The sequence below is a fragment of the Oryzias latipes genome, chromosome 12, assembly GCF_053564925.1.
Source record: "Oryzias latipes strain Hd-rR chromosome 12, Olatipes_Hd-rR_3.1".
NCBI lineage: Eukaryota > Metazoa > Chordata > Actinopteri > Beloniformes > Adrianichthyidae > Oryzias > Oryzias latipes.
The window spans coordinates 3,379,008-3,401,331 of record NC_136248.1 but is presented as its reverse complement, the minus strand read 5'-3'; the positions used below and the strand labels follow the sequence as shown (position 1 = coordinate 3,401,331).

At 44.2% G+C, this 22,324-nt stretch overlaps 2 protein-coding genes across 5 annotated transcripts; both read right to left on the bottom strand.

Moving 5' to 3' along the window:
- Window positions 1-61: 61 nt before the first annotated feature.
- On the bottom strand, window positions 62-13,730 carry nim1kb (NIM1 serine/threonine protein kinase). The gene is made up of 4 exons (XM_004075138.4): window positions 13,572-13,730; window positions 13,146-13,422; window positions 4,419-4,687; window positions 62-2,058 (listed from the first exon to the last, which is right to left on the bottom strand). The coding sequence occupies exons 2-4, from the start codon at window positions 13,417-13,419 to the stop codon at window positions 1,294-1,296; spliced, it is 1,308 nt and encodes a 435-aa protein (XP_004075186.1). The 5' UTR covers window positions 13,420-13,422; window positions 13,572-13,730; the 3' UTR covers window positions 62-1,293.
- Window positions 13,731-14,263: 533 nt separating this feature from the next.
- Window positions 14,264-22,037, bottom strand: ccdc152 (coiled-coil domain containing 152). Of its 4 annotated transcripts, none has more exons than XM_078955604.1 (9): window positions 21,798-21,994; window positions 21,515-21,620; window positions 20,837-20,905; window positions 20,686-20,750; window positions 19,293-19,388; window positions 17,727-17,862; window positions 17,301-17,428; window positions 15,079-15,177; window positions 14,264-14,820 (listed from the first exon to the last, which is right to left on the bottom strand). In XM_078955604.1, the coding sequence occupies exons 1-9, from the start codon at window positions 21,858-21,860 to the stop codon at window positions 14,707-14,709; spliced, it is 876 nt and encodes a 291-aa protein (XP_078811730.1). In that variant the 5' UTR covers window positions 21,861-21,994; the 3' UTR covers window positions 14,264-14,706. The 4 variants fall into 4 exon arrangements, with proteins under 4 accessions (XP_078811730.1, XP_078811731.1, XP_011480399.1 ...); XM_078955605.1 differs by having other exon boundaries at window positions 21,738-21,872; XM_011482097.4 differs by lacking the exon at window positions 19,293-19,388 and having other exon boundaries at window positions 21,798-22,037.
- Between the last annotated feature and the right edge of the window lie 287 nt (window positions 22,038-22,324).

Sequence of the window (22,324 nt, the reverse complement as noted above, 5' to 3'; positions counted from 1 at the left end):
CATTTTCTACATTTTTGTTTGGCGCTTCTGTGAAAAAAAACAAAAATCAGACAAAGACAGAAAAAGTCTGCATCCACTTTATTTCATCAGGCACTTTCAGGAAGGGGGGGTGAATGGGGGCAGCCTTAGGAGGAACCATTGGACCGATGGCTCTGCCAGAAACTGACTGTGACACTGGAAGTTCAGGGTCTAGCTAAGGTCTGATCTTTGATTTGTGGTCCAAACAGCTTTTTAGAACGCTGAACCCGCTGCACACGGAAGTTTCTGTTTGGGTTTCTTTCTGACCCAAACTCCACTTTTGGAGGAACATCGCGGTTCAGGGTCTCCTCTCCACCAACGAGCCTCTGCAGGTTGCAGCGCCCTGAAGCTACGCTCACATCGCCCTCGGCAACCACCGCTTCCAATCAAAGGCCTTTGGAAAGGTGCGTCCACAGCGGCCGCATCGACTCGCAAGCAAGTCTACGTAAACACACGTCAACCCGTAGTTCGGGTTTTTGCGTTTTTTTGTCCGGTTGCAGGCTCCACCCACCCACTAAAGGGGCGCTCAATGATTGGTTGAACTTCTTGGCTGCTAAAACGCGACACCGCTGAAATGCGATGGAGACGGATTTGGTAGTGACGTGTGGGCGGAGTCTTTTCAAAACACGGAAGTGCACGATCACAAAGAATGTTTGCACTTTTTCTGCCGGCCGGAACTCTCCGACACCAAGTCTTTCGGAATAAAGCTATGAAAGAAAAAGCCGGGGAGCCAGACTTCAACGTTTCACGTCAAGCTTCATCCCACTGTAGGAGGCGGACGAGCGCTAGCACGAAACCGCATTTAGCGCGTTCTTGAACGCCCGCGTCGACTGTCGTTGATGTTTACTCACTTTCAACGAAAAGTCTCTGTTAATGTACGTTAACCCGAGTTTTGGGCTTTTGCATCCATACTCAAGTTTTTACGAGCGTTTTTTTTGGCTCTACGTACAAAATGCACGGTCACTGAATGCGCGATAAAGTCAGACCAGGTCCAACTTTGACCAAGCAAGACTCAAACGTGGTCGTGACATGTGGATGGCGTCCCTGTTAAATCACGGGGAAGTGCCAACCGTTTGAAAATTGCTCAGATTCATGACAATTGACCTACTTGGGACATTTTGCACCAAGCCTCTTCCACCTGTAGGTGGCGGAAGAGCGCTAGTACACGGTCGAAACAGTAGAAGCCCCTCCCTGTGTGTCCAGTGTGAACACCTCTGTCTGATGCGGGTTCTTGAGCGTCAAACGGCCGTGAGCGCATAGCTTGAAGTTCCACCGCTAGGAGATCACACAGAACTTAGAGGTGTGTCGGAGGCCCCTGTAGGCCCGGAGCCCCTCCCTCTTGGGGTCCCTCACCATCCCGCGGACCACGGGCGGACAGTCGCAGCCTCTCCTCTTCTGGGAGCGGTGCAGCAGGATCCGGTACACCCCGGTGACGGGGCTCCGGCTGTCCGTCAGCTGGTTGTTCTGAAGGTGCTCGGAGGTGAAGCCCAGCTCCTGCAGCGAGCTCCTCACCTCCTCGTGAAGCTCCGCCTCCACGCTGCTGCTGCGCTCCGAGTCCAGGAGGCGCTGCAAAGCGTTGGTCGGCTCCGGAGGCACCAACGACCAGGGAAACTCCACAGGCAGGAGCCAATCACAGCCCAGCATCTGGTCGATGGCGTAGCGCTCAGCGGGGGCCGGCTTCAGGATGCCCCGGATGAGCCTCTGGCAGGGGCCGGGCACCCAGGGGGGCAGAGTGTAGTTGCCCTCGATGATGCAGCGTCGCAGCTTCCCCATAGTTTCGGCGCGAAACGGCATGGTGCCCGTCACCATGAAGAAAAGCAGCACCCCCATGGCCCACACGTCCACGGGGGGGCCCAGGTAGGACTCGTCCCTGAAGAGCTCCGGGGCCGCGTAGGGGGGGGAGCCGCAGAAGGTGTCCAGGGCGAGGTTGCGGTTGGACACTCGGGTGCTGAATCCAAAGTCGGCCACCTTGACGGCGCCGCTGCTGGTGAAGAGGACGTTCTCGGCCTTCAGGTCCCGGTGGATGATGCTGAGGTTGTGCTGCACAGGAGACACGGCAGACGGTCAGAACAGGGGCAGCGCGGGCTCGAACCCGCGGCTTTTGAGCAAAACAGCTTCATTTAATCACACCCCCTTTGTGTTTTCAGATGCAGAAATGCTGCTTCGGGTCTTCCAGATGGACCCACTTTTTTTTTTTTTTTTTTTTAGGTATAAAGCACAGAGGAGCCTGTTGACGGTAACTTCAAAACAAGAATCATGATCCTCTCACTGCCGTGCTTCACAGCTGTCAGATGAGGCTACGGCTACAAGGCGGGGCTTAAGGCCAACAATTCCAGAGAACATGATCCACACGAGTTATGTTTTGTTCAGAAAACCATTTTGTGAAACCAAAGCTGACCACTTAAAAAAGAACAGTATTATTGTTTAACTGGCTGCTAGTTGAATCTTTGATTTTTGTTCAAATTCTTGTTTTTACGTTCAAGTCCCTGGCAGTTACTGCTCCCCTTTACCTCTCTAGGGGGTTTTCCTGTTTCTCTTTCTTTATTCTAGAATCTTCCTCCATTTTCTGCTGCTTAACTCCTCCTAAAATTGTTCATCTGTTTTATCCATTCAGCTATTCAAATGTTCAGCTCTTTCAGCTTTTTCCAGCTGTGACTTTTGGTTCATTCAAATCCTTGAACTTTTCAAGATATTCCAGGATTTTTGCCTCCATTGAAATCCATGGGGAATCCTTGGTGCAGACGCTCGCTGGTTCGATACCTGGCGCTAAAAGTTTCAGAAAACTTTTGTGTTATTGTGATGTTTTCACTTTATTTATGGTCAACTTTGATCATTTCTTTTTGCCAACCCTTTAAGTTTCATTTTCATTCAACCCTTTTCATCTCCTTCTACTTTGATTTTAAATTTCCCCCTGAAGTCCCTGCGTTCTTTGGACCAGCGTGTGCTGCCGGCTCCCAGGACCAAATGCAGGTTCCGAGGGGAGGGGGCGTTCGCTGCGCTGCCTCCTAAACTCTGGAACAAGTTGCCAGCGGCTGTTGGTTTAAAGCTAAACTGCCTCAGTTTCTGACTAGCTCACCTTATATCAGGCTTTTAATTTTTGAACAGTTATATTTTTATCATTGTGTTCTTCATTTTCGTCTGATTGTTTTGATTATTTTAGTATTTATTTATTGATGTATTACTGAGTACAGCACGTCGGGCCTCCTTGAATGGTGCTCTATAAATGAAGGAATGAGTGAGAAGCTATAATACATTTACATATTTGTGTTCCAAACAAACGGTGGAGAGTTTGTAGGCGTTGGTCAATAAAATAACTTTTAAGAAGTTAAAAAGAGAAAAAGGTCCAAGGTCCAGGTTAGTGTCGTCTCTCACTGAGCTCACACCGCCTGGATTTGATCACAGATCTTTCTGAATGAACTATGAGTGATCTTTAAATGTCTGAAGATGTCCCACCATTTAAATATCCCACCCTCTGATGGGTGGAACTTTAAAAAAAGCACATACCAGTGTTCTCAGAAGAGTAAATGGTAAATGCTGGATACTAGTGAAGCACCTTTCTGCCTTCCTTGAAGGTCCAAAGTGCTTTACATTCACACACTGATGGCGGCTCCGCTGCTGAACACCGGCGCCAACATTCCACCAGAGGCAAGGTGGGGTTCAGTGTCTTGCCCAAGGACACTTCGACACATGGGCGGGCAAGGAGGGAATCGTACCTGACGACCGCCCAACCGCTGGCCCACGGCCGCCCTAGTGACAGAGTATTCTCTGGTTTGTCATCAGTTGAAAAAAGCTGTCTTGATGTGCTGTGGATCAGAAATGCAGCATCTCTGAGGCTTAACGTTAACTAACTCCACATTTGCCCAAGAGCGGACGTCTCCACCACTGGTTCTGATCCAGATGAGCGTAATTCTCAGAAAAATAACTTCTCTTCTCTTCTCACTTCTTCACTTAAACATTCTCCATGTACAAACATTGCAAAAGCCTCATATCTCTGTTCAGTAAGACATGATTTAGTTTCACGGATCGTCATGGACTAGACAGGAACGGCTCCAAAACGTCTTTCTTTGGAAATTGTCCAGATCTCCTGAGATGTTCAAAATTTTATTTTTTATATTTTATAAAACAGAAAACTTTGGGTTCAAACCTAATTGTTCTGCTGTCAGAACCAGATTTCTGAACCCCCACTTCTTTAATTTCTAAAATATATTTCCTCTTTGCAAAATTAATCTAGAAAACAATTTTGAAGCTTTTCTCCAGAAAAACGACTTTTGCTAGAAACATTTCAAAATAAACCTGATTTAAAAAAATGTATTCAGAATTATGCTAAATGTATTTTTCTCTGGGTCATTAAAAAGACTGACTCATCACAAAGCATGATGGGAAAAAAGCTAATAGCCAACCATGTATTTGATGGCGGAGAGGACCTGGGCGAAGGTGACCTTGCTGGTGTTGTCGCACAGTTTGCCTTCACTGCAGATGCGGTTGTGCAGGTCTCCCCCGCCGGCGTACTCCAGCACCAGGTAGAGGCGGCTCGGCGTCTCCACCACCTCGTACAGACGGACGATGTTGGGATGCTGCAGGGCCTCCATGCTGTTGATCTCCCTGGAGAGCAGGCGCTGGGCCTGAGCGTCCAGCCTCATCCTGTCCAGGATCTTCAGGGCTACCTTGTCTGCCAGAGGGGGGAGAGGGAGGAGTCATGCAGCAGCCGTGATCTCCTGGGTGAAACGGCTCAAAAAGCACCGATGCAAATGTTCCCATGTAAAGGTCCATCTATGCTTTATGGCAGGGGTCGGGAACCTATGGCTCGCGAGCCAAATATGGCTCTTTTGATGGTCACATGTGGCTCGCAGACAAATCTTTAATTATACTTTTTTTTTTTTCATTAGACCAGTCCTTCTCGGGCGCGATGCGATGCCAGAGGCGTGCAGTAGTAGCGTAGCTTGGAGAGAAAAATCTGCGCCAGCATTATCAGTTTACTATTATCTATTATTTCACAAAGTTTGTACCAGCCGGAAACCTGTGAATTGCCGTGCCTAAAACTGCGCGTTCCCGTCTCTGAGAAAGAGCGCCCAGTTGCGAGGACGGGAGGTGTGAGGAAGAAAGCAGAGGGTGGGGGGGTTGTGGGGACCGGCAGCAGGTGAATCGCGCAGGGATTATAAAAACGTAAAACCCGCTGCCCGTCACTCACTGCAGCGTGTGAGTGTGTGTTTGGCTCTGAGTCTGCATGTGAGCAGTCTTTGTCACATCTACAGAACATTCAGACCTACGATCACGTTTAAAGTCTCAACGCCTGCATGAAGCTGAAACTCACCACGGATAAACCAGACTAGACAATCAGCAAAACTACCACGAGAAATACTCATCATTTCTTAGCAACAGCATAACAATGTTATTAAAAATAATCCACACACTTATTGTACTTTAAAAATGTTGAAATTACATCAAATACACGCATTTTATTTGTATATTTAGTTTTAAACATATCGTTGCGGTCAGAGTTGCACTGGGTGGCTGTTGGGCCGCGTTAAAAGTTCTGGGGTTCATTGAACGCATCAAGCAGAGATCTGATTGGCTCTCAGTTCTGTCGCTCAGCCTGTTGTTAGGTAATTTGGACCAATGGGGTGCAGCTATGGGCCGAATAAGGGAAATGGGAGGGCTGGAGCGGGAGCAGGGGAATATAAAGTTGGGAGAAGCGCTCTCGTCTCGGCGGGAGAGATTCAGGAGTTGCTGAATTTATTGTACGCCGTTTGTTGCGGTCTACAGTAACCAGAATAAAGAACCCTAAAAGAGGTTAAGTCTCCGTGCCTCAGTGTGGGAAAGAGACGCTACATTAATGTATGGCTCTTTCGAAATTACATTTCAAAATATGTGGCGTTTATGGCTCTCTTGGCCAAAAAGGTTCCCGACCCCTGCTTTATGGTTATAAGATTTATGGTCACACTGGTCTAAAACTTCTCTTAAAGCCTTCAGCTGATCCAAAATGCTAAAGCTTGAACAAAAGTTGGTAGAAGATCAGGTTTCATTAATTTGAACTTTTCACTGGCTGCCAGCTATAAATAGAAAGACAAATAAAGAAGTTTAAACAGAAAAGGGTTGCAGTCAGCAGGATTACTGCTTGGCCCTGAAGTTCCAGAGCTGGAATGGGAAGCAGAGCCTGCAGCTGTCAGACTCCTCTCTCTGTTTAAGTTTGAGAGGCACAAGACTTTTTTTTTAACTGTTTTGAGCCGAGGTCAACACCGACAATTGAAAATGTAACCAGAGAGGCTCTGTGTCACCAGGACCACACGTGTGTTTTTTGTAATAGTTGCGGCTCTAAGAGTTTGCGGTTGAGGCTGCGATTCTTAAAAGCTGCGGTAAATTTCAGTATTAATTTTCTCCAAAAGGCTCGTTTCCCCCCCAGTTTCTAAAAATGAAATTTTATGTGACCTCACAACAAAACAATGATATTCATTTTTAAGCAGTGATTTATTTTCATACATCAACAACTGTAAATTTTAAACAGTGATGAAAGTCAGGCAAGGAAAAAATCCCTGAACTTTTCTTTGAGCGATATGGCGGGCGGGGAGCAAAATTTTTGAAAAAATACATGGTCTTAGATGACTTCTGGTCCATTCTGGCAGCTAGTTATTCACTTCTTAATCAAGAAACTAAGACTAATTGGAGCATCATGATTTGTCATTCAAGCCCCTAGTTTGACTTACCATTAAAGGACTTGCTGGTCCTAAAAAAGAATTTGGATAATTGCTAAAAGTAACACAATCCTAAAATCTAAGCGTTTCCTTAAAGCTGCAAAACAAACAATTGCTAAAATATAGTAACATCTAAGCCCCAAATGGCAAAAACAACATCAGTAACTATGAAATTCTATGAAAGTACCTCATTTAGTTGAACGATTTCTGCTTTAGAAAAACTGTTTTCTCAAACTATAATTACATCAAAATATGGGATCTGCTTTAAATTATCTTTCTATAACATAATACATCAATTCATTAACACCAATACTTAGTAATCTGGGAAATATCAAAACAAACATACAAACAAAATTAAACATTCTTTTTAAGGGAGTGTGGGTCCAAACCACCAAATACTTATAATTATAATTAATGTCAATAATGTTTTTGAGCAAAACCAAACTAAATCATGGTAATTAGGAAATACAAATAAATTAGAGAGAGAAATGTTTTCAAATGTTTCAGTTTTGATCAATCTGGTCGGTTATTCTGCAGTCAGATCAAAAAAAACTACAAGGGGGGGTTCTCCTGGTCAATGGGTCACTGATCAAAGAAATAGAGAAGAAGATCCCAGACCAGATTTAACAAACTACTACAAAACGGTACATACAAACCATTCACAGACTTAACATAAATGGCAATTTCAAACAATGTCTAAGTATGTTTTATACCATGGTCAGTTACAAAAGCAATACATATTAACCAGTTTTTAGTCCTTAATTTTTGTTTTTTTCCCGATTTGGATCGCTTTTCTCACAAAAAGCGGACCATATGTTACGTGATGCGGCGTCCGCGTCGCCCAGCACCACCGCTGCAGTCAAGATTCGGCCATATATATATGCTGATCGTCCTGATGGGTTGAATAAAGCATCAGTTCAGAGAGGAAGTTCATTTCTCATCCGAAAGCAACTAAAACGTTCCGTCATTGGTCAATTAGGCCGGGAAGACGAAGACAAGATAGAGAAAGCGATCCACAGAGAAATATAGAAAATAAAGCAAAAATTCGCCGATTTCAGACATTTTTTTCATCCGGAAAAGCAATTTGTCCGTAGAGATCAGGTCTTTATTTCCCGGAAGATACGATCGGTTTCCTTAAAAACCCGAATATCCGGGAATTCCCGGAAGACTTTCATCACTGTTAAACAATTCCCAAAAATCACAAGATGCTTGATAACTTTTAAACAAAAGGGCAACATTACTTTAATCAGTTAAATTGTAACTGGAGAAAAAATACTAACACGCTGAGGTTTCATTAACTTTTTTGTCTGAATCAAAAATGTTTTCAATAATTTTTGGATAGAAAATTGTTTTTCATTGAGCTTTAGTTAAAAGTAAATCCAGACATTATTAGAAAGCAGCTGTTTGAGTCTGAAAGAGGACTCGGACCAAACTCTGGAATCTCTGGTTGTTAAGGATTCCTGTGTTCTCCAAACTATTTACTGCTGATTTCATCAGGAAGATGTTAGAACAGACTGCTGGTTGTTTGTGTTTGTTGTGTTTTGTGACACTTAACAGTAGCACAAAGATGGGGTCACATCAACCCAATGAATCATGGGAGATGTTATGAAAAATTGAGTCAGTAGCTGTGTCTACATGGACAAAGGTAATCGTAATGAACACCTGGAAAAGAAAGAAAAATGCGTCATGTAAACACGGCGTTCGGAATAGTCTGCCCCGATCAGACTCGTTCGGATCAAAATTCTTTCAGATCGAAGTAGGTGGGTAATGCTGACCGTTGATCATGTAAACAGTTGATTCCGATCGTGTGTCACTACTGCTCTGGTTTTACGTCACGCATAGACGGTGTTCTGCTCTAGAGAAAGCTTTGAAGTGCAAACAGGACCGACCGGCTGCTCCGCGCGACTGAACCGTGTCTGTGAGTTCAGCAGCCGGACTTACAGCTTTGTGTTTGCGGGCAGGGGATGGGGGGGTTTGTCTCTGGGTGAGCTGCCGGACTCATGAGAACCGTGTCTCCCGATAGAACCGTCTCGGACCGTCAGCTCACACAGCGGCTTTGGGGCGGTGTGTGAGCTTAAAGCAGAAATGTCGCTCAGTTCTTAGAAACCGTTCAAACAATCACGTGGATTTGTGTTTCCAGTCGTGTCCCGACAAAATAAAGGCTGATGTTATTCCCACATATTTACGTGCAGCCAAGATGCAGAGTGCGGCATTTCCCGCATGGATTTATGTTCTTCCAAGGCTAAATGTTGTTAGCGCGTGTTAGCCTTCAACTAATCCAGTGGTTCCCAAACTTTTTCTGCAGGGCCCCCCTTTCTGAAGATTAGAATATTTACGAGCCCCCCCACACTGACACAAACATACAAATCCTTTGTTTCTAAACTGCACCGCGCCCCCCCTGCAATACTGGAGGCCCCCTGTGGGGGGCGCGCCCCCCCACGTTGGGAACCACTGAACTAACCCTTCTTCCAGCTCCGTTCCACCACAAAAAAAAGCACTGACCACAGGGATTAAAACTAAAATGATGAGCGAACCGGTGCTTCATAGTAACCATAACAACAATAAAAGCATGTTTAGAAGATCCTCTCGTATTTTACTGAGCTGCCACATTTGTTTACAGTGGAACTCATTTCCTCCTCTGGTATTTTAGAGAGTTCTGCGCATGTCCAAATGAGTTACTCCGACTGAAAGTGTGGCGCAGGTAAAGGTTTGTTATAATAAAAAAAGTTACACGGTTGAATTTGAATCCAATCTTTGATCCAATCAAGATAATCTGCAGATGTAATGACGGCTACTGATGGGGACAGACTGGCGTCTCTTATCTTCATTGTTTTGTGCACTTTTTCCACGGATCCTGAGGGAAGCTCCACCACTAAACATGATGTTTATCTGATATTTTTGTTGGAACTGAGACACTTTCTGAGCCATGTCGGCACCAGTAGGTGAGGACGTTAACCACGTCTGACTGATTAGAGCAGGGGTGGGCAATTCCAGGCCTCGAGGGCCGGTGTGTCTGCATGATTTCCAGATAGTCTTGCCCCACTCATGGCTGATTACCTGGTTCAGGTGTGTCCAGCCAATTAGAACATGCCAGAGCAGGGTATGCTGGAAAACATGCAGGAATGCGGCCCTCAGTGCCCACCTCTGGATTAGACAGATGACGTGAATGATTAAGCCTCCGAGAATGATTGACAGTTCAAGAGGTCCAACTTTTTCCTAAATGAGAGCGATTGGCCAAAGCTGCTGCAAAACTGCGGAACAGTCATTCTTATCAAAGTGTCTAAAATAGAAATTAAATAAACCCTGAAAACAGTCATATTCCTAACTACTCAGTGTTAAACCTGGGCCTGTTCGGATCAACACACAGCTGATATGCTGCCAATGGAAACTGTTTTTACGCCACTTAGAAGAAACTGAATAATTTCCCACTGATGTACTGTGGCACACTGGCTGAAAAACACTGACTTGGAGTTCAGGAAGGCCTGGCTGACCTTCAGCCACGCCTTCAGTTCAGCTGCCAAAGGCTTAGAGTGCTGAGGTCATTTTAAACCCTCCAGTTTAGGGACAAAGGAAGAGCCTGCTGAAAAACAGCTGAAAAACAGCATAGTGGCTAAAACCTTTCTGATAAAGCTGGGTGGGGTTGTTTTCCACACCTCACTTCCTGTTGACTTTCCTTCATTTGTTCTCTTTCTGACACCTACAATTAAGATAATCTGTCTTAATTGAAATGATGTGAATCGGTTGGTTTATAACAATCAGTTAAAGTATTTTTTTGTTCTATATAGTGTTTTTGAGACAGCTTGATGTTTTTTTATTTGATTGATGCCACCTAAAAATCATCTGAACCGACGCATCTTTTTTGAACACGTCTTTGTTTCTATTTTTTGAAATCAGAAACACGTCAGTTTTATGGCGCTTTCACACTGAAAAACTCAGACTTGGGCTTAGAAGAGCAAAAATAAATAAATAAATCTGCAAAAATTCATTTTAACTTCTGGCTTTTAGCAATTTATCATTTAAATGAAAGACGATTTAAAAAAGATTTTAAGACCGTAAGTACAAAGAAAATACTTGAGAATAATTTAGCAAACACACATGGAAGACCCTAAATAGTGTAAGAATATGACATAATAATAAACAAGAGTGAAGCATTTATATGAAAAAACCCTTATTCATTATTATTGTTGTTCTGAATGTTTCTAATCAATAGTCTGATTAGAAACTGCTCTGTTTTCCAACTACTCCAGAGCGAAATTATTTTAAACCACTTCCAGCACAAATCCAATGACCTTTACTCAATCCGACTGCAACCTACAAGTAATTTGTAGTCTTTGTCAAAAATCACAAGTATTTGTTGTATTTATCACAAACACAACTGTCATCACCTTCACACAGTAACAACAAGCTGCTGTTCATGATTGTTGGTAAATGGACATGGCTTTAAAAATGGTTTCATCTGAACTGTGGCTCCTCGGCACACCGATCACCTCGGGGTGGAGCCAACAACTGTTTGCTCCACAAGGATTTCCACTGACCCGTCTCAACCATCTTTCATGTCTTCATGTCTTAAAGTCACTTCTCCATTCATTTGTAATTTGCCATTTTCAGTTAAACGATTCATGACCAGTTCATGACTTTATGACACAACCTGGAAATGCTTGTTTAGCGACAGGAAGTCAATTTAATGCTTTTATAAGACCTTATTTCAGTTCTATTAAACAGAAGACCTCTGATCTGCAGCCACTACATTCTTCAGTGGGATTACCGGTCGTCTGCTTTCACATTGGGGGAAAAAACAAAGAGGGTTCTTGCAAATACCAACAAGAACCCTGGTCTGTCTATGTTTCAGCTGTTTGGTTCAGGTAGACTTTCACACCTCCCCAAAACAAAGTGTGAGGCATGAACTGCGGTCTGTCCTGTGATGAAGACACATGTCAATGACAATCAACAACAATTAACGTGGCCTACTATGACCATCGTCCATCGTGATGGGTGACTGACATCCCGATGGAGAGACACCATCGTGATGCCACGCTCGAGTCGACACCATAAGACGCGGTTACATGTGCAAAATATATTGATAAGGATTATTGGTCGGATTAGAATCCAACCGTGTAGATGGGCCCAGAAAAACTTTTTCAGATTATAAAAAACATTCACATGGGTCACACTTTCGGTCGGAATAAATCATTCGCACATGCGCAGTAGTGTTTTTTAAAAAACGGAAGAGAAACTTACAAAATACATAGATACGTCAGCTCGGCATTATACAGGATGATCTCCAAAACGTGCTTTTATTAATGTTACGGCTATTATGAAGCGCCTTTTCGCTCATCATTTTAATTTTAATCCGTGTGGCCAGTGCTTTTTCTTTTGAAAAACGGAGCCGGAAGCCAGGATTAGCAGTATGCTAACACGGGCTAACAACATTAGCATGAACATAAAATCCATGCGGGAAAAGCTGCAATCTGCATCCTGGCTGCACGTAAATATGTGGTAATAACATCAGCCTTTATTTTGTCGGAACACAACTGGAACCACAAATCCACGTGATTGTTTGAACGGTTTCTAAGGACTGAGCGGCCTTTCTGCTTCGAAGCTTACACACTGCGTTAGCTAGCGCTCCGAGCTCTGCCCCGACACACACTTTTACCGGGAGACCAAGTTCTCCTAAATTCTGGTTGCTCGTTCACGTAGAGCTGCGGGACGGATTACAGTCCTAAGTCTCCCACACGTAACAAAGCATCCTTACTTCCCCTTAAACACAAAACTGTAAGTCCGTCTGCTCTGCCAGAGACACGGTCGCTCGCTCCACCGGTCTAATCAAACGCAGGAGCGGACCACTTCTTTTCTATTTGGTTTATTTTATTTTTGTTAAAGTCACTTCCCTCAGTTCAGACTGGATCATCGCAGATGAGTCATTATTTGGGAAATAAAATAAATAAAGTAATAAAGTAAAATGACGAATAGCAATTATATATATAAGAACGAAAAATTAAAAATACCCCCCCCCCCCCCCCCCCTTCGAAATCATCGTCCATCCCGATGGTTGACTGCAAACATAGTCAACTGCCAATTTAGGGGACATCGCCCAACCCTAAACTGGAATAATGTTGGGGAAAACAAATCTACTGTGTAGCTCAAACAGGTATGCTTTGTGAGGCCAGAATGTGGATATGACTTTTGTTTTGTTTTTATACTCTACGGATCAGAAACAAATTGAAATGAAATCAAAAAAATATCTGCAATGCCATTGGTGAAGAATGACACCTTTGACCTTTCCACACTCTTCTAGGATGTTCCAGCAGAGGAACGCCAAACATGTCAGATGAACGTGACCTTCTTGGCTTTATAGGAGTTGAAACCTTACATCCTCCTGGAGAACTCTTGACGTTATGTGGCACATACACAGCTGTGGGTGTGAGATGACGCATCTACCTCGAGTCAGCGCGTGGAAAGCCAGCTTGACCCTGGAGAAGGTCCCATAGCCGATCTCTCCACGGACCTTGTAGAAGCCGACCCTGCGGCCTATGATCAGCTCCTTGATGGTCTTCTCATCCTTGCACATGTCTGCAGTGAGCTTCTGCAGGGGAGTGAGGGGCGGCTCGGGGCTGGCCTCCTCGTCCTCCGGGCTGCAGTCGGAGCTGTCCGTCAGGCTGTACAGGCTGTGGCTCAGCCTCACGCCGGTCACCTGGTATTGGCCCCCAGGCATTTTCTGCAGGAGGGGAGTCCGAAGAGCAACAACTCGCTCTGTGAGCCGGAGTATTTTGTGAAGAGTTTACACACTTTTTTCTAGGTTGTTTAAACTCCAAACAGGACAGAAGAATAGAAATGAGGAACACAAGCTCTTGAAATGCTGCTTACCGAGTGTCCGAACTGCTCCTGTAGGTCAAAACACGGCTGCTCGGTCCATCGTAATCAATCCACGGATCAGAAATGCCGGCTTGTCCCAACAAAAGGGTTCACCCTCACGATGAGGTTACATCAAAGCCATCTTACTCTGCAACTCCTCCTCCTCCGACACTGCTGGCCAAACACGAGGGAGACAGGTGAGGAGGGGCCGTCAGTCAGGTGGACGGCGAGTGCGGACGTCTCAGGCCACACCCCCTCACCTTTTCAACCTCTGAATGAGATGAAGGTGAACAAGGTGTTGTGATTTCTAACCCGTTTTGCTGCAGATCATCATCGTCATTGAATGACCGACATGCAGAAAGCAGCAGTGGATGAACACTGAAGACACTGAGCGCACCTGCGCGGTGGAGCGTGTGACCACCTTTTGACTTGGAAACAGCTGAGCTCCTGGCTTTCACGAAGATGAAACGTTATGCAACCACATTACGCAATGTTCCCATAGAGATTTACGCTCTGCGCCTTTGGGCGCTGGCTGAGCAGCGCAGATAAACAGATTAAAGAATCAGCACCTCGGCCGGCACGGACTCTCCATTCAGGTGGGGAGCAGCCATGAAGCAGCCATGAGAAAACATGAAGCACTGCCTGCTGACATCGACCAAACGTCTGAGGCCTTAGACCTGTTCAAAACCAAACGAGAATCCCACTGAACTGTCAAAACGTTTATTTGGAGAAAAAAGACGACTCTGCTTGGACAGAAAACCAACGGGTTCTTGTGAAGGTTTCGGGCAGAAGACTACATCTACATCTGAACTCACAAAAGCATTTCCAAACAGGAAACAAGCGCAGTAAGACAAATTCTTGGAGGGGAAACAGATTAGCAGGATTACTGATCCGGCATTGTGATTCATTGAGAAGTGTGTCTCCTCCTCATCTATGCTTCTGCCCCCCCACCCTCCCCTGTAGGCCTGTAATTGGATTAAACCCTGAGACGGCGATGCAGCGTGTGCTCAAATGTGCTCTCCTGCACACGACACCATCATGGACTCAAGCGCTGTCGTGTTAAAGTTTAGAAATGTTTGCTCTCCAGCAGCCGGTAAACATGTCGTGCACAGGGTGAAAGGTCGGCAGCAGCAGCTGCTGCTCTCCACTAAGGCTTTCTTCTCTTCAGGCTGCAGACACGCTGGTTCTCTTCCAGCTCTCTGATTCGCTGACGTAAAGCGGTGATCTCTTTGTTCTTCTCCTCCTGGAAAAACTGCAGCTTCTGAGGAAACAAACAGCTAATCTGCACATGCATCGCTGAAGGCGCCCAGCAGACACACATTTCTCAGAAAGGACTTCAAAAATGTTTTATCCATCATGTCGTGATTGTTGGAGGTGAAGATTGAACTAATAAAAAGAGTCATTTGTCTTGTTAAAGAGTTCAACAACTACATTTTTGTCTCAACTTGCATCTTCCCCCTGACATTCTGACCTGCATCAACAAGCATGCAACCCTGGGAGACGGGTGCGCGGCGCTCACCCTCTTGAAGATGCTGTGTGGCAGCGGGCCGGAGCCCTGCTGCTGCTGCTGCAGGCTTCTCTCAGCAGAGCTCTGGACTCGGGCCAACTTTGCACCAAACTGAAATGCCACAGAGCAGAAGATGCCCGAGGTTAGTGAGGCTGACAGGAGCCACAAGGCAGCAGGAGAGTGGGGGGGGGGGGGGGGGGCAGGTCTGTATTTATGATCTACATTCACCAGACATGCATTTAACCCCAGCCTGTGCGGTTTCATAAATGAAGGGTTTCCATGCGTGTTCTAGCACGTTTTTCAGTGTTGTGGTCATTCACATGAATATGTGGACCTAAGCCATCTTCACGGGGAGTGAGGGTCTTTGCTCTGACGGTAAATCCAGAAGAATCTAAACGTCAGGACGGGAGGATCCAGTCAGTCCCTGACCTTCATTTCCCCAGAGATGTAAATCATTGGTTGTGTCCCAATTCCTTCCCTACACACTAAATAGTGCGTTCTCCATTTTCTGGTGCTGTACGAATCTACAATTACAAAATCCAGTACCCTAGAGATTTCCCAGAAGTCTCTGTGCACAGATTCTCACTAGATCAGCAAATATACACCACATTGCATTGCGTCGGAACAATTGTTACCAAAAAAATGTATTTAAATGCATTTTTTGATAAACCAACGTTTTTATCTTCAGAAGGCAGTGGACTCATAAATATTTGTCGCAAAAAACTCATATTAATGAGATTTTAACTTTGTGAAATCAATGACGTCATTGCAGAATTGCTGTTTAAAATTCGGGGCTCTACATAGTGCAGCACTGTATGGTTCTTTAGTAGTTAGGGTGGGGATTCAGACACAGCTATGAACTCTCAGCCTCATCAGGCTGTTCTGGAGGAGAGTCTGTTCTCTTGTTGGCATAGAAATGAACTCCAGGCCTTAAATGTCTGTTTCCAGTGTTGTGATCTTCTGGAGACGGTTGTAAAAGTCTTCTGGGGAGCGTTGTGCTGCTAAAGACAGCTTCAGACATGCTCTACTTTCTTTTTAAAGAAACAGAAACAAAAATGTAAAAAGCAGCAGAAAGCAGAGGTGTGTGTTCACTTTTCAGAAGATATAAAGCATAAGAAAAAGATTATCAAACATCTTCTTCAGCCTAACAGCCATTGACTGTATAAGAGAAATGGACTGAGTGGCTCCTCCCCCGTGACGTTCCAAACAGGAAGTACCTGCTGGCTCCAAGAATCCATAATGCCATAGAGAAATAAACAGCTGTCACTCTGTCATTCTATTGGTCAGAATAAACATTCTTGAGCTGATTCCTTCTTAGACATATTTTTAGTAATCCTCTTTTTTTAAATGATTTTTATTCACGTTATAAACTCACCAATCAGATGTCTCAATAAAAGCATGTTGTGCCCACTGGCCCCCACCTGAAACGTTTGATTGACAGACTGTCCCGACGCTTTCAGTGGAAGGTAACCGCTCTGCTTCACACCTCACGTCATCTGACTTAGACAGTCTTATTTGTTTAATGCTATAAAGTTTCTTCCACCATTTTCTGCCGCTATATTTTTCAGCCATTTCAACCGTTGAACTATTCAAATGTTCAGCTTTTTCAGCTTCTTCCATGATTTTTGGTCCTTCAAATCCTTGAACATTTCACAATATTCCAGGATTTTTGCCTCCATTGAAACACTTGGGGCTGCACGGTGGCGCAGTGGTTAGCACTCTTACCTCACAGCAAGAAGGCCCCCAGTTCAAGTCCCAGCTGGGGGACTTGAAACAGAACATGAATGGGGGACCACTGATTCTCCGAGGCTCCGGCTTCCTCCCACCGTCCAAGAAGAACATGCTTCATAGGTTAATTGGTTAATCTAAATTGTCCATAGGTGTCAGTGTGAATGGGTGTGTGGTTGTGGCCCTTCACAAGAGCCCGTCCCGCCCACAGGTCCGGCAGCCCCGTGACTCCAAAAGGGATAAATCGGCAGAAGATGAAGATGAATGAATGAAATACATGGGGAATCCTTGGTGCAGAAGCTATTTTTCACAAAAATATCTTTTTTGTTATTTTCACTTTATGGTCAACTTTGATCATTTCTTTATTTAATTAATTTATTTGCCAGTAATAACTTTTTAAGTTTCATTTTCATTCAGAAAAGCATTCAACCCTGCATTTTCTTCTAGATCTGCAGCTCCTAGTTCAAATTGGATCATTCATTGGAAGGTTTGCAGATACGAAGTACCTCCATCTGTAACTTCAGAAGCTCGCTCTGCCTCTGCTTCTCCTGGTCCTTCAGCTTCTTCTTCATCTCCTCCACATTCAGATCCTTCTCCTGCAGCAGCTTCTTCATTTCTGCTTCTTTGGCGTCCACTGGAAACAGAGGACGCAGCATCAGGCCCCCTCCCCTCAAACACCCCCAGACACTTCCGCTCCGCTCAGAGGCTGGACTCAGGGTCCAGGAGGGACGGACCTGACGATTTTCCTTTGAATTCACTCACATTAAAGACAACTTCAGGTTGGGAATATAAACAATCCAATGTTAGAAAAGAGAAAGATCAATAAAAATACAATCAATTAATAGGAAGACTTTCACGATTCTTGAAACGTGAAAAACAGTGGGATGGCTGGAGCTTTGTGTCACAGGTGAAGCAGCTTTAGGGAGCCTTACACCGCATGACGGCGTCTCTGCGGGCGTCCTCCACCTCCCGGCTGCACCCCAGTCTCACAGCCTCGAGCTCCACCTTGCGTCTCCTCCCGTCTGCTTGCAGTTTGCTGACCAGCCGCTGAAGCTCCGCCTCTCCAACCTCATCACAGCACACAGAGCAGACACTGATGGAGACTTGCAGCAGTGCATTTAGTCGTTTTAAAGGAAGAAACCTTGAATATCTCTAAAAGAGAAAAAATCTGCTCAAACTGTTGATGAATTTCAAAGAGACCAGAGAGCTGTCAGCAGAAAAATTAAAATACTCCTAAAATGTCATAAAAAGAAGAAAAAGACTCTAAAAGTCAGACTGAAGAAAACATTTGACTGACCTGAAACACATTGATGGGAAGGAAACAGTAAAAGCGTCTGAGCTGAGAGAAGATGTGGCAAAAGCAACAACTACAGCACAAAGTTACGCTGACTCAGCTTTGTTCATACAACAACAACAAGCTGCTCTTTCAAAAAGCAAGAGGCAGACTGGACGACAAGACATTGTTCAAGTTCTGAGGATCACCAGCGTGAGCTGCAGACACCATGAAACGTCCTGCTACAAACTCAGTCAGATCAACGGATCATCAACGATCTGAGCCGGGCAGAGACCTTTGAAAGAAGAAAAAACTGTGGGCGACAAATGTCACGCATTACGACGCAGGAAACTCCTGAAACCAGACGGACAGACGTCTGTCCTCTGTATCCACAGGCAGACGGGATTCAAAAAAGAAAAACCACCAAATAGGCCTCTGCTGCTCCAGAGCCCATCTGAGCGAGACAGGACCCCGAAGGTCCACCTTCATGACAAAAGCAGATTATTTTAGGCCTGTAGACATCTCACAGAGAGGAAAGAAGAAAAGGTGAACTCCAGATAGACTCATTCCTGTTAAGGTGATAGCTGGATATCTCTGGATACCACCATTATTTACTACCCAGGCAAAAAAATTCGGATTATTGTTTATTACAACTGTAAGTCTAGAAGCTAACACCAACTTCCTCAGATAATGACAACTGCTAATGCTGAGGTCTATCCACTGATTTGTTTTCTGCTTGAAAATGTTTCAAACATTCTAGGAAGAGCAGTGGGGGGGCATTGGCAGCCTTCGGAGCGCCCTCTGCAGGTCTTCAGATGTTTTCTACACTTTGCTTTTGCCACAAGACAAAGAGGAACAAAATCCTCATTTGTAAACCTGCGATGAAGATAATCTGTCGAAGATTTTCTGTGCCTCTTATTGGACAGCATCTAAAAACAAAACTTCCCTGAGTCTGAACATAATGAAGGAGATCATAAAAGTGTGTTTACAGTAACGTCAGTAAAAGATAAAAACAGAAAGGGTTGAGTGACAGCGCCCCCCCCCACAAACAGGCTTGGAACCACGTCTGCAGCCTCACGTTTTTCCTGAGTCATGCTGGTCCTTTTGCGTTCAAATATTAGGAAGTTAATAAAACTGAAGGTCGAATTACAGCAGGGGTCTCCAAATCCAGGCCTCCAGGGCCGGCAACTAGGGATGGGTACCGATGGGTACCGGTGCTGATTACCTGGATCAGGTGTGATTGGCCAATAAGGAGCTTTAATGGACGGTTGGTTGGAAAACATGTAGGACACCGGCCCTCGAGGCCTGGATTTGGGGACCCCTGAATTACAGGAACACAGACAGACACAAGAAACTCATGACCAACATTAGAAATGGTGTTTCTGGTGTTTTCTAGTGGCTTCTTTTCTCATGATGGACACAGATAAAGAAAATTAAGCTTGTAAACGCCTGTAGCTGTGACAAAAGCTACAATCATCGGGGCAGAAGCTCTCTGCTCTGCTCCATTCTGATGCATCCACGTCTAGACAAATAGATCCATGAACGTCTTTGTTTTCCTGGAATCTGGATCAGAACTGGACGGCTGGATGGATCTGATATTGCTCACCATTTTTGTTGCACTGCTAATGTTAGCTTAGGGGTTTTGAGGGGCTGTGAGCTGGTGAGAGAGAGTGTAAATTACGGAAAGTAGGGGGCGGGGTTACTCCGCACAAATAGTCCCGCCCACAAGTCAGAGGTGAATTTCTAATGAATCACTGCTGAAGCACTATGTCCTAAAAAATGACAAAGGCTTTTAGATTTTGGCTAAAAACAGCATTACCATCATTAAAAGAGCACAGGGACGGTTTTGAAAATAGAACAAATGATGATCAGAATGGAGACAAAAGAAATTGAAGGGAAAAGCAGAATATTGATGCTAAATCTCTGAATGTTCCAGTCAGCTGGAACACTCGTCACACCCAAACTGCTGAAAAAAATTCAATTTCACTTCAAAAGTTACACTTTGATTTTAAACAACTATAGCTATTTCACTTGGTTCTGAAAAGCTGTTTTTTTAATGAACGGTTGCGGTCCTTGTCAGTTTCATCGGTGACCAGATGAGGGCATCAGGCCGTCTACACGGTAACAGAACGACGCATGAGAGGGGCAGGGAGGAAGGACGGCGTGGCACTCGTTTCTTGGTCCGTGATCACGTGAAAAATGAATCGTCACGTTGATAACGTAATAGTAGATGAGATTATCAAAGGAAAACGGGCGAAAAAAGGGGGAAAAAAGCAAGGTACACCATTCTCAGCTTCAACAATTACAAAAGGATTCCCTAATACAAAATATTGCTTTTATAAACCAACCTAAAGATTTAATGAACTGATTTTTATTTTTAGAGCAAAGCTTAATTTGGTTGTGATTCATTGACACAGTTTTCTTTAACTCAGGCTAAACAGTTACACTGCATCTGTTCATTTGAAGTTAAGTAACTTTATTTATCCATCATTTTCAAACACTTTATTTGACTTTCCATAGATCTGATGATGTCTTGGCTTCATGTTAAACGTCTGCTGGACTAACAGCAGGATGATCTGTTCTAGACTGAAAAACTGAAGGACCGAGTCTGTTCTCACCTCCCTTGTTCTTTCAATGTGTTCTTTCAGATGCAAGACATCCGTCTTCAGTCTGTCGTTTTCTTCTGAAATGAAGACAAAGAACAGACGTTTCTCTGAGCGACAGGCTCCTCTGTGCGACTCCTTCCTCCTGTGTTTCAGCTGCAGGTACCTCTGAGGTTGCACTGCTCCTGCAGCGTCTCCTGCAGTCTTCTTATAGTAACGAGGAGGCCGTCTTTCTCTGGAGAAGAGTTATCAAAATGAACAGTTTTGAAAGCTTATCCATACAGAGCTTAAAGGAATGAGTAAAAAAAAACCCTGTGCGAGTTGCAAAATAAATAGTAGTAAACTAGTAATATAGATGTAATGTGTTTTAAATTGAACAAAATATGTTGTCAGGTGAGAGCTACAGACAGTAGAAATGTATAAAACCATATTCATCACTGCATAAGGAGTGCTCATGCCTGACAACCTGCTTTAGGTGCAACCATCATCAGAAAACGCATAACAGTAAAAAAAAAGACAGCATGTAGTTCTCCAACCCACCAGCAGAGGGAGACACACCCCCTGGTAAACTCTACAGGCTTTTTCTGCAAACCAAATTGAAATATAATTGTAGAATTACGTGATTCTAAAAGCGAAATATTAAATGTATTAGGTCCTGCCTTGTAACAAGTATATAAACTAGTATTTTGTCTAAAAGAAAACAATTTTACTGTTATGAAACGCTGCCTCTTAAATCAAAGTGTTTTTTTAATTCCATACAACTGAAAGAAAAGCATTTGAACTCAGACGTTGGTGAAATGTATAATTCTGGTAAGAACTGAAGCAGTTTGGTGAAGCTTCTCACCTTCTGACAGACTCTTCTCCTTCGTCAGACCCATTTTCCTGCGTCTGCTGGCGTCTTCCAGCAGGATCTCCAGCGAGCTGCTCCTGCTGTGAACCACCGTAATGTTCTGAAGTGGGAGCCAACAGACTCATTTATCAGACAAACACGTCAATGGAACACTGTTGTACAAGAATGGGACATATTTAGCTTTTTTAAAACTTTCCTGCTGATTAAATCTAGTTACCTAACGTTAGCTGTACTTTTAGCTAGCTAACGCTACTTTTAGCTAGCTAGCTAGCGTTACCTGTTCCAGACGAGCAAAGTCCTCCATGAACTTTTCAAGATCAACGCAGTTCGATTTCGTCATTTTTTCTTTTAATTAATTCTATATATATTCGGTTTTATAAATTGCAGTGAATACTTTTTTAAATCTCTATTTGAAAATATCACCTTTTTAGAAACGTCCAAAAAAAAAAAAAAAAAAAACGTTTTAGATTCAATTTTTACAGGCGCGTATTCCTCCGCTGAGCGCCGTTTCACTCCCTCCTTCACTAGCGCTCTTTTACAAACTGGCATCTCATTCCGCGCGAAAATCCTAAAAAAAAGTCCCCAATAAAAATCAATCAAACTGTGGGCTACTTGCCACTTTGTTATTTTGGATTCTTACAAATGAGGCACATTCGTAGCTCACTTCTTTTTGCCTAACACAGTTAGGTGGTGTCTGTAATGATGCTGATTGGAGAATCAATTTTGTGATTGAGGTGGTTTGAATAAAGTGCACCATGGAGCCACAGCATTTGTTTCTCCAGAGTTTTTCTACAGACTTGTAAG